Genomic DNA, 16,917 nt, shown 5'->3' with positions numbered 1-16,917 from the left:
CAATATTTTTCAGGAACATGTTTACATAACTGACTGGAATCACAAAGTATGGGGTATTCATAAACCGTCAGAACAGGTCTATTTTTACGTAGATTTGGATTGGCGCCCATATGGAATTTCAATATTATTCGAAGATGACAGTCAAGTAAATCAACAATGTATGTAAGACATTCTAACAACGCAATTGTAAAAAAAAATATTGTTGGTTCATTACAAACGCATACAAATAATTGACATCTTCCTAATTTTATGTAGGAGTAATCTTAAGGTTGCATTATTTAAAGTTGGTAATTTCTTCATCTTTTTAGCCCCTTGTTTGAGCAATCCTTGTTTACATGTCTGCACTAGTGCTGAAAATGATGATTACAGATGCGTGTGTACAGACTCATTTTATCTGTTGCCTGGTGGAAAACTATGTCAGCGTGGTAGGTGAAAGAGAGTCAACAGCAATAAAACAAAAGTTATAGCTTGCAGCTTGTTGCTTCATAATACAGTTAGCAACAGTATTTTTAACTAGAAAAGTGTTATTAAATAAAGATGAATAAATATAGTAGAAAAACAATTGAATTGCCTTATCAACAAAAGATCACGTTACCTATTGGTTCTACAAATCTTTTTCTCGTCCGCTTAATTTTGTCTTAATCTATAAGCTAAATGCTGTTGTTTTTTCCTAGATGGATTCTTCCCCACGCCAGCTTTACTATACTCAAATCAAACGTCTATCCGAAAACTCGAAAACTTTCCGTATGCTCTCTCACCAAACGATGCTATTGACGAATTGCTATACAACCAACATCTTATAATTGCATTAGAAGCAGACGTCACACGACAAATTTTGTTCTTTTCGGATGAAAATGTTAAATCAATCTTCAGCTTAGATTTAAAGATAGCTGCTAAACCAAGGCTGATTTCTACAAATTTGGGTTCAGTGAGAGGTATATTTGCTGTATAAATCATACTACCTTCTGGTTCCGTGTAACAATTTATTTGTGTTATTGTAATGTTATATTAATTTTCTTAGGTATTGCTATCGACTATCTATCTAAAACACTGTACTGGACTGATTTTACTAATAATCATGTCATGATGTCATTGTATGATGGACAGTATCGCCATATTGTGATTCATACAGTGCAGCCAACGAGTATTGAAGTTGACCCAATTCACCGGTAATTTTCTACAAAACAAGTATTATTATTAATTTAGTGTCACATTTTAAATCATAAATTGTTTTATAACAAAACCAATAAAATTAAGAGAGCAAATTAATTTTAATAAAACAAAATCTGTGTCCTTTGGTAGATATATATTTTGGATAGAGCTTGGAATATATTCACATATTGAGCGTGCTAGACTTGATGGAAGTGAAAGGAAAATTATTGTGAACTCCCAACTGGGTAAAGCAAGTGGAATGACTTTGGATTTCAAATCACAAAGGTAGATAGAATATTTCTAACGGTAAATAGATGAGTATAATCATTTTTAGGACGACGACTTCCACTTCTATAATCTTTTGACATCTAATTCCAACAACGTTTACGCATTTAAAACATTTTTGCTTTAAGATTGTACTTTGCTGATATATCGTCTGGTGCTATACAATCGGTTGATTTTGATGGGGAGTCAAGAAAAGTTGTATACGTTGAAGCGGGCTCTGTTTTTTCTGACATGGACATTTTTCAGGTAATAACAAGATAACAAACATTGTATTTCCTGGATGATTCCATTCTCAACAACAAGGCAACATTTCGATTAAAAGAAAACTTTAGGTCAAAAGTTTAGCGACAAATAGGTACACCTTTTAATATAAAATAAAGTCAAATTGAATATAAATAAAACACAAACATAAAGAAATGTTTTTATTCTGTATAACAAATTTGTTTCAAGTATATAAAAATAACACTTATTTCGAAGGATCTTCTGATATGGAGCGAACTCGAAAATGGTCTACATTTTTTTAATCGAGAAACTGAAGAGTTCTTGTATTCTACACCAACTCCTGGAAGAGTATACGGAATTGTTATGCTGGATTTCACGCGGCAACCCAATGGAACCAGTAGGTTTTGTCAATCATACTCTCATATGCCATGTTATTGTGGCCGTTGAATTAAAAAAGCATAATATTATTCTCACTCCTGAGGACGATTAAAGCATATTGATCGAAACGTCGAGAAACTCAATAGTTTATTTCAGAACTATTATACGTGGTGTACCGCAAACCTTCAAACAAGATAATATCTTTAAAAAACAACAATATATACAACCCATCTTTTCATTATATTTACCAATATTATTCAGTACCTTAACCTATGCCGCACCAAACTGCTCTTTCTATTCTTAACATATTTATTATTTTTTAAATCGAGATGTTAGTTTAAAATTGATAATTCTTAACAAAATTAATAATAAATGGATAATTAAATCTTTAAATAGAATATCAGTAACGTTTCATTTTATCTATATGTGATGGAAACGGTCCATTTACATTACCTCCGTCACAGATGAGCTGTGGTATTTACCCATAGGCTAAAGAAAACAAATAATTATATCTCTAATTTTTTAATAGAGAATACAGTAACATTCAAAGTTATTAATAGTTATTTATTTGTAACGTTACTTTATAAGCAGTTATTTACATTGCTGTTAAATAATATCCAAGGATAAACAATATGTCTGTATTTATAATGTCTAGGTCCATGCATGGTTGACAACGGTGGCTGTGAGCAAATCTGCCTTCCTGGAAGGGGGGATAGCATTACATGCGTGTGTTCTTCTGGCTTTATTTCAGATAATAATGGAGAGTGTAACAACTGTAAGTAATGTAACTGAGTATAACATTGTTTATCCTTAGATGAAAAGTGAAGTCTTCATTAATTTTGATGTATTGGTATTAATAGTATATGGAGACTACATTTGATACGAGTATATATATTTCAATTAAGTTTATTATCTCTGTAAGATTGATAAAAGTTAAAGATAAAATACGAAAATATTTAATAATTTATATGTATTTTGTTTTAAGATATTGTTGAAAACAACTTCTTACTGTTGGTAGACACAGATCGTAAAACTGCATACCAAATTGACCTACAAGATCCTAATTACGCTCACACAGCACTACACATGGGTCCATTGAATAACCCAATTGCAATTGGTTTCGATCCAGTCGATCGCTACGTGTACATAAGTGACGCCGATGCGCATCTTATCAAGAGATCATTACTTGGTGGCAGGGAATTTCAAATTATTATTCATAATGCATACGGTCTGTATGAAAATTGTTTCTAAATAACGAAACCCATTTTTTAAAGTTCAAAGTCACGATTTAGATGCCTATAACTTTTATCCAAGTTTGTCAAAAACTATTAGGAAAGTATCTAAATGTATTATTTATATTTGTATATACTATATTTAAAAATACACATTGAATCAAACAATTACATTATTCACTTTAATAGCTCCTGGTGGACTGGCAGTTGACCATATTCACCGATTATTGTTTTGGTCTGATGGCGTCAACGGTACCATCAACGTTTCTGGATTAGATGGTAGCAGTAAGACGATACTGATTAGCTCAAACATAGAGAAGCCAAGAGCCGTTGCCGTAGATTCAATAAGAGGGTAGGTCTAAATACTAATAGTTGAAGTTATACCAGAGTCGAATAATGTACAAATGAATGTTTATGAGTGCAAATAATGACATGAGGTAAATGATGATATTTGGTTATATATTTATTTGGATTTTAGAAACATAGCTACTGTAGTGTTAATTATGTCATGTGGATTTCATGTGTCTTGAACATTTTTTTCCGTACTGGAAAAGTCTTTTTTTTTATACGCGAAAATAGAGAAACAAAAGTTCTATTAAAAAATCGTTAAATATTTTCGCACGCCACGTGACCCACATTTGTCCAATCAAATGACAGGAAAGATAGTATTTAACAGTGGTATAATTGTACTTGTTTCCTTCATTGTTTCGTGTACGAAAACAAATTTTCTCGTGTACGAAAAAAAATCCAACAGCAGCACCGTCTGTTGTCTGAAAACGGAATCAGCGATGCGCATGATGCAATCTCTCCTTCAAAACAACAACAATATCAGTATAATATCAATTAGAAGTTACATGAAATAAATAATGAATGTTTTATATTCATTGGTACAAATAATTCTTTTATTGAAATATTGAATTCTATTTAGAATTTCATCTTTCACCTTATAACATTATTTGTACCATCGCGCTCACATATTCATTCTTTGTGTTTTTATATTATCTTCTATCCTGATTCACTTACAATATTTCGAAAAAGCTTTAATTGTGTACAAGTAATGAATCAGATGTTTTGTTTCGTTACATATTATGCCAATGGAATGTTTTTTATTGGATTGATTTATTGATTTTAGCTGATTTATTGGACATTTATTTTCACACATTATAGCTTGTTATTCTGGACAGATTGCGGAACTGATGCAAAAATTGAATGTTCTTGGATGGATGGAACTAGTAAACGTGTTTTAGTTGAGAAACACATCGGCTGTGCTAATGGTCTTGCACTAGATGCTAAATGTAAGTCATTTAATTGTTGTATTATACATATGCATATATATGTTTGACGGTGTAGTAAACTATTTAATTTTGAATAAAACTCAAGTGTGTTTTGCTTGATTCTACAGATCAGTTCCTATATTGGTGTGATGCGCAAATGAACAGAATCGAGAGAGTAAAGTATGATGGTTCTCAACGCACGTTAATGAAGCAACTTGATGTTCCTGCTCATCCATTCGACATTGTGGTCGATGATAGTTATATCTATTTTACAGACTGGAATAACAAAACCGTGTTGCGCATGAGCAAGGTCGAAAACGATCAGCCAGTCGCTGTTGGGAAGGACATCTTTGGAAATCTGAGCGGTCTGGTTTTGTATAATTCCAGTTTGGTGCCAAATGGGAAGGTTTTTTTTTATTGTTTATTAAAGATGAAAACCGCAACTTACAGCTTATAAATGCTTGCTTACAATATTGAAATCCACACACATTTCCAAACTAATAATTACCCTAACCTCACCAAGTTGTAAAAACGTGCATTATAATGTGTAGAACGATTCTAATTTTAGGTGAAACAGTTTGTACTCAAAACAATGGCGGGTGTAATGAGCTTTGCCTGCCGACGCCAACGCGACGGACATGCGCAAACGATGGTATTTTGCTAAGAGGTAAGATGCACATACTAATGTTAGCGCAGTAAAAGAATAATTCTAAAGTAGTACAGTACATATTGTGGGAAATCTAACGTTATAAATCTCACTCTTCACTGGTCGTAGCTGCCTGACCACTGGCACCAGTTTAGAATAAATTGAATAATTGTTATCATGTTTATATTTCTAAGCAAATACTTATTTTACTTTTAAATAAGATTTTGTTTTTCTTGTACTTACGACACCGTAGCCGGTTCCTTCCACGTTTGACACACACGTTTGTTTTTGTTCTTGCTATTGAGAACCCAGTTTTATAAACGGGATCAGTATCCGGTCCTATCTTTACACTACTATTGGATTGCATTTTTACAGAGGTGGTAGTCAGTGATCTATTAACTACAAATATAAGTGACATAACCGACAGGCCCAGTAATAACCACGATTTAAGCTGTACAGGTACACTGGTAGGCGAACAATGTTCGATCACATGGGGAAAAGACGATGAAGTAATAATCACTCACAAAAAAACACACATTTTACCTGATGGAATATTAAATATAACTCGCATTTCTACTGAAGATGCTGAAAGATATACAAGCCTTGTAATGACAGAGGGTCAGTTAAATTGATTATCATTTAATTAAACAAATACGTGGGATTTGTCTGAACGAAAACGCATCTTTCTCTTCTCCTTGTTCACTTAAAAAAATAGGATAGGATTATGCTCAATCCGCGAACAATATGATGATAATGATTGTGCATTATGTAAACAAATGTAGTTCAAAACAACAGTATTAAGATAAATGAATTAATCTAAATGCTTCTGGCAATCAGAGGGGATGGTCATAATTTAATAGATTCATGTCCAAGATGAGTTTCACGGTACAATCCAAACAAGAGTTTATAATTTAAAAATAAATATCTGGTAACAAATACTGTATGGTACCTTTTAAATTATAGGATGCGGAATTGTTACATCATCAGAAGCTTTACTAGATCAGATACAACTAAATGAAGATAGTTTACGTGTGGTAGGCGGAAGATACTCCGTGAGAGGTTCGGCGCCATGGATGGTACGTCTTTACAACTTTCGCAAAAAGAAAGCTTTCTGCGGTGGATCAATTTTAAATTCAGAATGGATAATAACAGCAGCACATTGCATCAACGGTCCGATTTCAGTAAAACAGATGAACACTCGTATCCTTGTGACTGACCATGACTCTACAATAAGAGAAGGTTCAAAAGGAAAATTTTACAAAATTAGGAAGATTGTTAGGCATGAAGATTACGATTTTTCAACTTTCAACGCTGATGTTGCCATGATCAAACTTGAAACACCAATTTCAAACTTTACAGATTACATTAGGCCTATATGTTTACCGACAAACAATCTAACTCTTGTAATAAAAAGGCGTCAACTTGGTCGGGTAAACGGTTGGGAAAGAGGCGGTCAAACACCACAGTTGAAGGAAATGTATTTACCTGTTGTTCGTCAAAGAAAGTGCATCACTTCAACAAAGCGTACAGTGACACGTAAGATGTTCTGTGCTGGATACGCACAGAAAGCAAGCAATGCGTGCAATGAAGAAGATGGCGGGTCATTTTCAATTTTTCGTGATAACCGATGGTATTTGTTCGGGATAGTTAGTTGGGGTGAAGATTGTTCTCAACCAGGTAAATATAGATATTACACTAGACTTACAGAATTTCTGGATTGGATAAATAAATTAATGACAGAAAAAGGTTTATCCAAATAAAACTAGAAAAAAAATATATACTGTTAGTATTTTAAGTTGGTATACGATGTTAATTAAGAATAGACAAATAATTATGTTATTGATTATTTACAATATCTTGTATTTTATATAGTGTTCAAATGAAAGTATCCTGACCATAAAGTCTAAATCGTTCTTGTGAATATATATCTTGTGTTTGTTGTTTTTATTAATTAAAGAAATTGAACGGAGAAGACACTTTAATAAAGGCTTAGTCTACTAAAGAATAGAATGTAAAAATGTGTAAAATGCGTAGGAACATGATATTTTATTCCTCTACTAAAGAATAAAATGTCATTGTTTCTTGGTTGTATAAAGAGGCAATTTCCGTTTGTTGATTCCGTTAATCGAGGTTTAATAACATTATTGAAGCCTTTTCAAAATCGTAAAACAACTCTTGAAAAAGAGCTTCCTTATACTAAACTTGTCCAAAAGAATTGTTACACTGTTTAACAATATGCATCTAACAATGGCAATACGCCGTCAAATATACAGTAAATACTTGTCTTAGTGTTACCGTAAAGTAATTCCTCCATGGTGGTACTTGCTGTCTAGTAATACATTTTCATAATCCTACTACTTACATTGACAATGATAATGATATTGTAGTATTGCTAAAAATAATATACCATTGGCTGTACAATATACCAATATTTAAATATATAGGTCTAACATTGATTACAAACAAATATATTAGAGGTGATATGAGTTATATTGTGATACTCTTTTCGTGATGACACTGGTTGAGAAATAATTGTTTGATAATGATATTTAAAACAATGGCTGAAAATAATGTTTTACATGTAAAATTACCTTTCACGGAAAATTATGATGTTTATGAAATTACAACTTTTATTTGCCAATTCCGACAACTGTACTGTCTGATTTAATTGGTGAAGAAGCCTAATAGTAGAAATTTGTGGAGGTTGGGATAAAGATTGTTCTCAACCAGGTAAATATAGATACTACACTAGACTTACAGCATTTCTAGATTGCATAAATAAAGTAATGATAAACAGATTTGTCCAAATAAAAAGAGACATTTTAATAAAGGATGATGTATATATAGGCCTATTTTTGTAAATTATCAGTTCTTTTGGGTTTTTACACCCTTCAATTTCTTTCCGTGTATATGTAAAATGCGTAAGGAACATGATATTTTTCATTCCTCTACTAAAGAATAGAATGTCATTGTTTCCTTGTTGTATAAGGAGGCAATTTCGTTTTTTGATTCCGTTAACCGAGGTTTAATAACATTGTTGAAGCCTTTTTAAAATCGTAACAACTCTTGAAAAACAGCTTCCTTGTACAATCTGTACTTTTCTAAACGTGTACAAATGCGAGTCTAGTGAAGAATATGCAAAGGACAATGACAAAGCTGTCAAATTACTTCGAGATAAATACTTGTCTTAGTGTTACCATGAACTAATTCCTCCATGGTACTTGCTGTCAATATTTTGATATTTCTTATTACTTCCATTGACAATAATAATTATATTGTAGTATTTATAAAAATGTATACGCTTAGCTTTAGAAATAGACCAATACTAATGTATGGGTCTAACGTAAGAGATATTAATATTAGAGATATGAGATATATCAACAATGCTTGATAATAATGTTTTACATGTAAAATGATATAACGGGAAATTATGGAGTTTATGAAACAATTGTATTTTGCTAAAGATACCACACATTTCCTTATTGTATAAGTTTGTACTTGAGGACAATAAAGTATCTTCATATTTTATAGCGTCTTTTCCTTGTACGAATTTGCAATTTCCGGTAAATGAACTAACTACAGAGTAAAGTAAAGCAGTCTGATGTATGATGATAGTAGAAATGTGTGGAGGTTTTTAATTGGTTGAGAATTTTTGCACTTAACCCCTACTGAAAAAAACTGAAAAAAATTAAAAAAAAATTATCGGATATGGTTCATACTTGGTACTAACACCGGTCATAGTGAAACGACAACTTTAAACTCAAATTTGATGTCAAATGTCATCTAATTTACATATTTTTTTACTTTTTAACCATAATACATCTCAACATTTTTCTCCCTTACTAGCCATTATTTTGTTAAAAAATCACTTGATACAGTCAGGGGGGAAATGGCAAAAGATTTCCTACTTTCTATGAGTTTTATCAGATAATCTATATTGTTTTGACAACTCTTGTAACATGACCACAGTGCTGATTTTGCCATTCTCCCTAACTTTATACATATATGATACCAATTCATGATACGGGCCACCACTTTGAATTGCCATTAAAAAATTGAAAGTTAATAACTTCATGGTAGAGTTTAACCAAAATTGTCTAGGTTATTATATGTATGTTGATTATGAATTTGACACGTAATCAAGTTGGTTCGCTATATTTGCAGTACAAGACATTTTCCCAACACTATTAACAATCTTTAGATTTTTCCGATTACATTGATCTCCACTTAATATTCTTGGCATGACATTATGTTTTCCTGGTCGTATGATGAACAAGCCATTTCCATTTGCAAATTCCGGTTTTTGAAATCGTATCTTGTAACAATTAAAAAAAAAAAACAGGAATCGTCTTGTTATAAGACTTGAATTCGGTTGTTAATATTCAGTTCCCTGTTTCATTTTTCTATTTCAAAATTGCGTGATGGGTGCATTTCAAGGCATTTTGTAAGTAAAATGATCTTTTTACATGTGCACTTCACAAGACATTATTTAGGCCTAGAAATTACTTTAGACGAATAGGACTGTTTCTTTTATGGCTGGAGTTACGTTTCATAGTAAAATCGTTGGTAAACATAAATGTGTTCTTTGTATGTTTCTCATTTAATCATGTATACATAGGCCTAATACAGTTAGAGGGAAATGGTCAAATCAGAACTGGCATAACACCCCTAGAAAGTAAGAAGCTTTTTGCCATTTTCCCCTGACTGTATATAGGTGATACATAAACATTATATTCGGCCCCATAAGGGAAAACATTTATGTCGCATCTGAGGTGAAAAACAAACTCTTTTACTTCAAGTGACCCTTCCTACATTTAGGAATCATAAAAAAAAAAAAGGTTCTGTCGGGCTTATAACGAGAATTGAATCAGTTTTCAATTAGTTATCAACTTGTTAACGTTTATCCCCCGACGACACTACCAAATTACGATTAAAGTTTTTTTTCTTCATAAAAACAATGTTAATTTAATTTTTAAATAACATGTATACCTTTCTAACTATACCAGTTTGATTCATTGCATTTCTGGTAATATCCCACATATATACCCATCTTAATTTGCTCATCAAACCAATTATTTTTTTATATATTTAAAAAAAATTCAAATGCATACAAGACTTACAATATGCTATGCTTTTCTCATTTCCCACAACGAACATCATCATAGTTGACATTGTTAGGTAGAGATAGTCATTTTTGTTGTTATTTATACTGCCATAATAAATACTAATCCAAAACTTTCAGATGTTAATGCTAGAAAGAAGGAGTCTCCAAAATAAAATTGCTTAGTACATAATATATCTACTTACTATAGAGTCACATTTTTTAATAGAGGGATAGAATAGCTCCTTCAATGCTTGCGAATAATCCTTTAATGTGCCTTTTAGTCATTGCTAATTACCACCATTACCTATTATAGTTCACTATGTCGGTCGGTCTGTCTGTCTGTCGGTCCGGTATCACTATGCGTTTTAGCACGCGACTTATGGCTGTTGGCCTTGTTTTTAAATACTTTAGACATAATATTTGCGTTAAAATGTTTAGTAGGCCTATGTGTTTTGTAATGTAATGACATGTTAACTGTAGCTTAATGAATGAAAAATTAATATAATGTGGTTGTAGCATCAAATTTTCCAATACAGGTGCGTTTGAAAGTCCTTCTTCGTCAGGTTCGTGCGATTGCGGTACATCAATGTGCGCAATCAATCGTAACCGCGCCTATATATAATTATATATTATAAATTTATGTTACAACGGCACGCATAGCGACATTTAAATCGCTTGCTATATGCAATGTCGTGGATTGTTGGAGCCAATTTGGTATTAGCGTAAAGCTCAAGATTTGTTCGAAATACTAATGTCAAAATTAGCGAGTGAATCGATAGGAATCGAAACTATTTTAGGGTTATATTTTTGAAATACGATTTTTTAATATTATTTACCTTTATTTGGTGACCTTTAACCCTCAAATAAAACAATAATGTAAAATTTTTTTTTTACGGCCTAATCTCGTTCGCGATCCAATCGGCTCAAGAAGGGTTAACCACCCACAATCAGTGTAAATGAAGTTATGTAAATTAGGTACTAGTAATCATTTCAATTTCAATTTCATGCAATATCAAATCCATTGCTTTTCCCTAGAAAAAATAACAGTGAATTTATCAATGGTTTCTTCCAGTTTCCATGGTTACAAGACAAAATTAAAATTTACCAAATATAAAATTAATTGTAGATTTATATAATTTAAGTTATTTTTTTTCTAATACAATATTAGGAAGTTTGGATTGCCACATTGTCCATTTTGTACTTTTGGCACACTTTGAATTGATTCTGGCCCACTGTGCGTCTGTGTATTCGAATAGATTAGACTATGAACTTTGCATGTCGATGTATGGGGTTCGAATCCCATGATCAGTGAGATAGAGATTATTTAGAGGGTTAGATTTAGTTATATTTAGGAAGTAGTTCGGCTATCTTTCACGCACGTGTCAAAGAAAGCGCACGAGTGACTTTGAACATGGATCTATTCTTTAATCCGTGCTTTGAAATACTATAGATTGTCATAACTATTAGTCCTATTATTGTTTAACGCCGTTCCGCCGGATAGTCTTTTGATTTCCGGGTCGGCCCTGTAGGTTCGTTGCAGTTTTGAAGTTTGTTGATAGGGTGGTAGTTGGATACTATTAGTGCTCTTAAGTCCCTTTTCAGTGTCATTGGTAAAGTACACACTGGACTCTCTCTGATTTTAAGTCAACTGCTGTATTAGTAGGTGTTTGCTAATTTTGCCCTAATATGTTTGTCCAAATAGTCACCATCTAGCTTGTAACACATCTAAGAATATAATTTTTTTGCGTTATATCTTTTGTAAAGGTTGTTTTCTGTGAAATGTGTCTAGTTTTGTGTAGTCCTCCAAATGTAGTAGGCAATCGAGCACAATCTGCATATTTTATAATTGCTTATAATTTAAATTAATTCTAATAATATATTTGTGTTTCCAGTTGTTTTTGTACTTAATATTTTCATATTTATTTAAGGGTTTTCTTTGTTTGAGATTTACTAATAATTTAATTAATATTTTGGCGTTTTTTTTATTGACCTCTTGTAATATTTGCGGTGGTCAATTCAGAGCTTAATACTAACATTTCTATTGTTATTTTATGATAATGGACAAATAAAGATTTTCAATATTCAGTATTCAGTAATTAATACGTCCTTATTTCTGGCTGGTGTTTCTTTGTCTCGTAATGATTAATTAATCAGTTCTTGCTCCCTCGTGCTTTGTTGTATGAGAAGGTCATTCGTATTTTATCTGGTAGGTGGCAAGTGACGTCATCTATTTATTATTTAAGGCATTGTAAGAGTAGGGGCTTACTTATTTCTGTTCTCTTTACCGTTTAACAGTTGTTTCGTGTATTTTTTTACTATTTGCAGTCTTCTGAAGTTATTGACAAATAAAGGCCAAAATTGTATATTGCTAACAAAAGGAGCAGATCAAATCAGATAGTTTATTGCCTAGCAAGGAATATGTTCTATTTGCAAAGGAAATTTTTAAAAGTTTTGCTGTAACCGTTTATTTTATTTAAGGCCAGCGTAATATTTTAATAATCTGATTTGATTAATTATAGTATTATAATAATCAAATGTATAATGAAATAACCTATTTTTACTGATCAATTACTAATTAATTACTAATATTACTAAAACCATCGATATCATAGTTTGGGCAACTTTGCATATTTGGTAACTACCTAATACGCATATTAAATGACCTTATGTCAACTGATGAAATGATGCATTACATTGCGTATGATTTAGATGAGAACATATCAAATTGTATGTTAAATGTTAGTTTTTATTTGGTTTTATAGGTGCGTTCTATGATTGGTCAATATTGAAATTTGACCCTTAACCACGAAGAATTGTTTAAATTGTTGTATTTGGTAAATCGAAATAAGTAACTGGCTATTATAACATACTAATTTTTTCAAACATTTTGGTACGAATGGATGACCTTTGACCTACTCTATCATTTGCCAACATAGTTCCATGAACTTTTTTTGGTATTAACGCCCTCTACGGTGGATAATTAACCAGGTTTTACGAACGTACCTACTTTATATTTTAAAAATATTTTTGCCACCCTAGTTCCGCAAACTTTATTACGTTTACGCCCCGCCCTGTTATATAACGTTCATAAAATCTAGTTACTTATTCCCGCTTGAGTCAAACAAGAGTAAAGGAAATTGTTTAAATTTTCCGATTTCTCTTTACCGAATTTGATTTAGTGTTCCGAGTTTCACTTTGATCCGAAGCAATATCCCATTGCGTGAAGCATTAATTCTTTTCACGCTGCTGCTTTAGCCAGCTAACGTCCCAAGAGCAGTTATAGTACTAGAGGCCGATGTTTTTGGTTTTTTGTAAACTAGGACACGTTATGCTAAAATTACAAATCCCAAAGCATTTCTGGTATTTATGAGTCCAATTTGACTGTCAATCTAGACCGATATATATAATACTGTAATTCGCTGTCAGATAATCATTGAATTAATATCAAAACAGTTCATTAAAGTTTTTGTTTGTAATAGGATACTTGAAGTATCTAGGTGTGATGAAGTGAACCCTAAACTTGACCTTAGCAATAAAATAAACTAAAGTGACAGAAATTGAGTCTGTGTTTCATATCAAAGTTATTCACTTCTGTAAAAAAAAAAAATATTTATTCACGTATAAAAAGAGAAAAGAAACGTTTAATTATAACCAAATAACTTAATAATAAGTATTTTTGCTTTAAATTACATTTTTTCAGGTAAAATAACTATTATGTGACAATAAAATGACACATTCAAAAACAAATTTGAAATAAAAAATATTTTTCAGAGGGACAATATATCTTTAAAACTGTTACGTCAATAAGCGAGCAGCGTTTTTTGTAAGAAATATTTCTTATATTTATTTTTACTTATGTTTACTCTCGTTCCATGGACCTAGGTTTAGGTTTAGATAAGGTTCATGCTATACGAAGGCTTTTTTGGTATTTTATTGCATGGCGATTCTCCAACGCCCTCGGCGTGGTCTCAATTGTACGAACGCGCGCACAACATAGGACAAATTGATACATACATAAAATAATAAAGTGTTACAAAATAGAAAGAAGATGAGCGTGCGGAACATCACCTTTTTCTTTTCTTTGTTTCCATGACTAGTGATTCAGCTTACGAACTAATTTTTTTTTGTCTTGTTGTTTTTAAGGTCACTTTTGATAATTACATCATCAACAGCAGATTTGTTAATATGGACAGAAGTGGACACAAGTAACTCACAACCTAATTCTAAACTCGCAACCTTTAACATGAACACAAACATTTCTGAAGGGACTAACACGGCCACTATGAAATACAACCTTACACCAGCTAAGTTTGTTGCATTAGATTATGACTATAGTGACCGTCTAATGTTTTTTAGCGCCAATGTCCGTACGGCCGTATACAAAGTAAGAATGGACGTATCCAGTGGCGGTACTAGTGTAATATTTGGGGGAACCAAAAATGTCGAAGGCATTGCAGTCGACTGGTTGGCAAAAAATCTGTACATAATTGATCAGACGTACGACTGGATCTTCGTCATCAATTATAAAGATAATAACACTCGTATTTTGATGAGAGAAGGGTTAGACAAACCACGTGGAATCGCAGTTCATCCAATCAAAGGGTAAGGTGACGAAATAGATTGTAAACTTGTAATTGTAACTTCCAACAATCAATTATCTGTTTTAATGTACAATAACATGTTGAACACGTTCCTACATTCCCAGAAGACCATTCGTATCGCATGTGCAGCAGTCAGGTATTAAAATGACCGTTCTAATTGTTGTTGATTATGTAATAGGAAATTGACAATAGGGAGCTTTCGCATCGGAACGGTAATTAACAGAGCCTGGCGGTTATGTCAACACACGTGACGGCGGTCATCTCCCCCTGACATAGCAGTAGATTGAAAGTAGTGGAGAATAGGTTGATAATAAGTTGATTTAACTTACACTTGTTGTGCTTGACCTGAGAAAAAAAATTGAACATATGCAAAATGGTCATTTAAAATTATTTGAGGTAAAACAAATTATGGAAGTAAATTTTGTAATAGCTGACAGACCCTGTACACCCGGAGTTTCTACAAAAAGAGGCGTATAGGCTACGAGGATACTTTTTTGTAAGGAATATCTAGAATACTGTAAGCAAATTCTACACATACTATATAATACATATGATGTACTGTAGTTAATTTCACCAAAAAAAGTAAAATAGAAAACTACCGCGTGCATTTGCTTCGTACTCAAACTCAAAATAACGTCATAAACGTTGCTCCTCTTTTAGATCGAACGTTAAATCTAGCAACTATAGTCCCAATGAGAACGGAGTATACTGGGCTTGTACACATGCGCAGATTAATATTCTGTATAAATTATCGTATCCTTGTATCGGTCCCTTTCGTCTAACGTCCAGATGCGAATTGGAATCTGCCTTGAGTCCAGTTTAATTTGTTGTATTCATGATGACATGTTTGATAATAAAATTAATATCAGCTTTTGTGATGCATTTTATTCGATTTAAATTCATGTACTTCCTTATGTTCTTATAATAGTTCTAATTCCAATGAATCTAGAATAATCTCTATATGTCCGAAGTTCGTAGTACTGAAGACCAGTCTACTTTAAATTTAACCAAAGAATAGTTTACGAGTATAATTACGAATATAACTAGTCTTTTTTACGAACATCTTTGAATTGTAAATAACAAGTTCTTCTGTCAATAATCAATTCTCTCTTTTACAGTCTTTTATTTTGGAGTGACTGTGGAAAAGTGCCAAAAATCGAAAAATCAAATCTAGATGGAACAAGCAGAACAGATTTTATCACCACTGATATTAGCTCGCCCAATGGACTCTCTATTGACTATGCCGACAACAGGTAGCCTATCACGTATTTTCTATCTATGTTAAATTTTCTCTAATTAGCCCTGTCAATCGACCAAACAAGTTTTCTAGTACGAAATTTTTTACAATACACACATAAGTTAAGCATGTCCAAACTGCCATTATTTGAGTTAAATTATGCTCGGTGAAAAACAAAAATATTGCCGTGCACAACATTTCACACGGACAGGGTGTTGTCTAAAAGAATGGAACTATGAAAAATCAGATCATTAAATGATTGGTTGGTGGTTGATTATTTGGATCGTTTCATTATTAATCAGAGGTAGGTTATTTGGAATGCTATAGATTATTAACATTGATTAGATTATACATTTTCTTACTATTGTAAGTAGTAGCAGCCTACGGCTTAAATCATAAAAAAGTTTGCTTAGCTAGGCCTAAATTACAATATTATTATTAGTAAGAACATGTATAATACTTTACTATTTCAAATAACCTACCCCTGATTAATAATGAAACGATCCATTTGATGATCAGAGTTTCTATAGTTCCATTAGTCAGGGTCCTCATGAAAATAGCGATTTCGTATAAGGAATGGATTTTAATGCTCAAAGTGAGATTTCACTTGGTTTCACTTCATTATGGTGCTAGGATACCAAAACTTCTAGGTAAATTTTCACGATCCCGTAACCATGGTAACAACCCCAGTTTCAAAATGGCGCCCAAATCTCTTTTGATGCAATATTTTGTTCGAAAATGACCGAAAGTAAAGTTATTGACCATTGACATAGTGAAAAGCTATTT

The 16,917-nt window shown here is 32.4% G+C and overlaps 3 protein-coding genes across 3 annotated transcripts in view; all 3 read left to right on the top strand.

The window, feature by feature from the left end:
- The first annotated feature begins 1,368 nt into the window (after positions 1-1,368).
- On the top strand, positions 1,369-5,073 carry LOC144850842 (low-density lipoprotein receptor-related protein 5-like). The gene is made up of 8 exons (XM_078708316.1): positions 1,369-1,437; positions 1,566-1,683; positions 1,915-2,056; positions 2,693-2,812; positions 3,023-3,265; positions 3,459-3,621; positions 4,437-4,564; positions 4,672-5,073. Exons 1-8 carry the CDS (start codon positions 1,412-1,414, stop codon positions 4,998-5,000), a joined length of 1,269 nt encoding a protein of 422 aa, XP_078564442.1. The 5' UTR covers positions 1,369-1,411; the 3' UTR covers positions 5,001-5,073.
- Positions 5,006-8,656, top strand: LOC144850846 (coagulation factor IX-like). Its single transcript, XM_078708321.1, has 3 exons — positions 5,006-5,210; positions 5,565-5,807; positions 6,153-8,656. The coding sequence occupies exons 1-3, from the start codon at positions 5,087-5,089 to the stop codon at positions 6,947-6,949; spliced, it is 1,164 nt and encodes a 387-aa protein (XP_078564447.1). The 5' UTR covers positions 5,006-5,086; the 3' UTR covers positions 6,950-8,656.
- An 872-nt stretch (positions 8,657-9,528) lies between these two features.
- Positions 9,529-16,917, top strand: part of LOC144850812 (low-density lipoprotein receptor-related protein 6-like) — a 26,605-nt gene continuing 19,216 nt past the window's right edge. The window contains exons 1-3 of the mRNA XM_078708267.1: positions 9,529-9,633; positions 14,437-14,895; positions 16,013-16,147. Coding sequence (XP_078564393.1) covers positions 9,611-9,633; positions 14,437-14,895; positions 16,013-16,147 — 617 coding nt within the window. The 5' untranslated portion in view covers positions 9,529-9,610. The remainder of the gene's footprint in view (positions 9,634-14,436; positions 14,896-16,012; positions 16,148-16,917) is intronic.

Source organism: Antedon bifida, chromosome 8 (genome assembly GCF_963402885.1).
Source record: "Antedon bifida chromosome 8, ecAntBifi1.1, whole genome shotgun sequence".
In the NCBI taxonomy this organism is placed as follows: Eukaryota; Metazoa; Echinodermata; class Crinoidea; order Comatulida; family Antedonidae; genus Antedon; species Antedon bifida.
Note: the sequence above shows the minus strand (reverse complement) of the source record. Positions and strands in the feature narration are given on the sequence as shown.

Coding starts and splice junctions, on each gene's coding strand:
- LOC144850842 (XM_078708316.1), top strand. CDS start 1,412: ATGACTTTGGATTTCAAATCACAAAG. Junction 2,813..3,022: donor TAATGGAGAGTGTAACAACT/GTAAGTAATGTA, acceptor TTTTGTTTTAAG/ATATTGTTGAAAACAACTTC. Junction 3,266..3,458: donor TATTATTCATAATGCATACG/GTCTGTATGAAA, acceptor TCACTTTAATAG/CTCCTGGTGGACTGGCAGTT.
- LOC144850846 (XM_078708321.1), top strand. CDS start 5,087: ATGTGTAGAACGATTCTAATTTTAGGTGAAACAGTTTGTACTCAAAAC. Junction 5,211..5,564: donor CGATGGTATTTTGCTAAGAG/GTAAGATGCACA, acceptor GCATTTTTACAG/AGGTGGTAGTCAGTGATCTA. Junction 5,808..6,152: donor AAGCCTTGTAATGACAGAGG/GTCAGTTAAATT, acceptor TTTAAATTATAG/GATGCGGAATTGTTACATCA.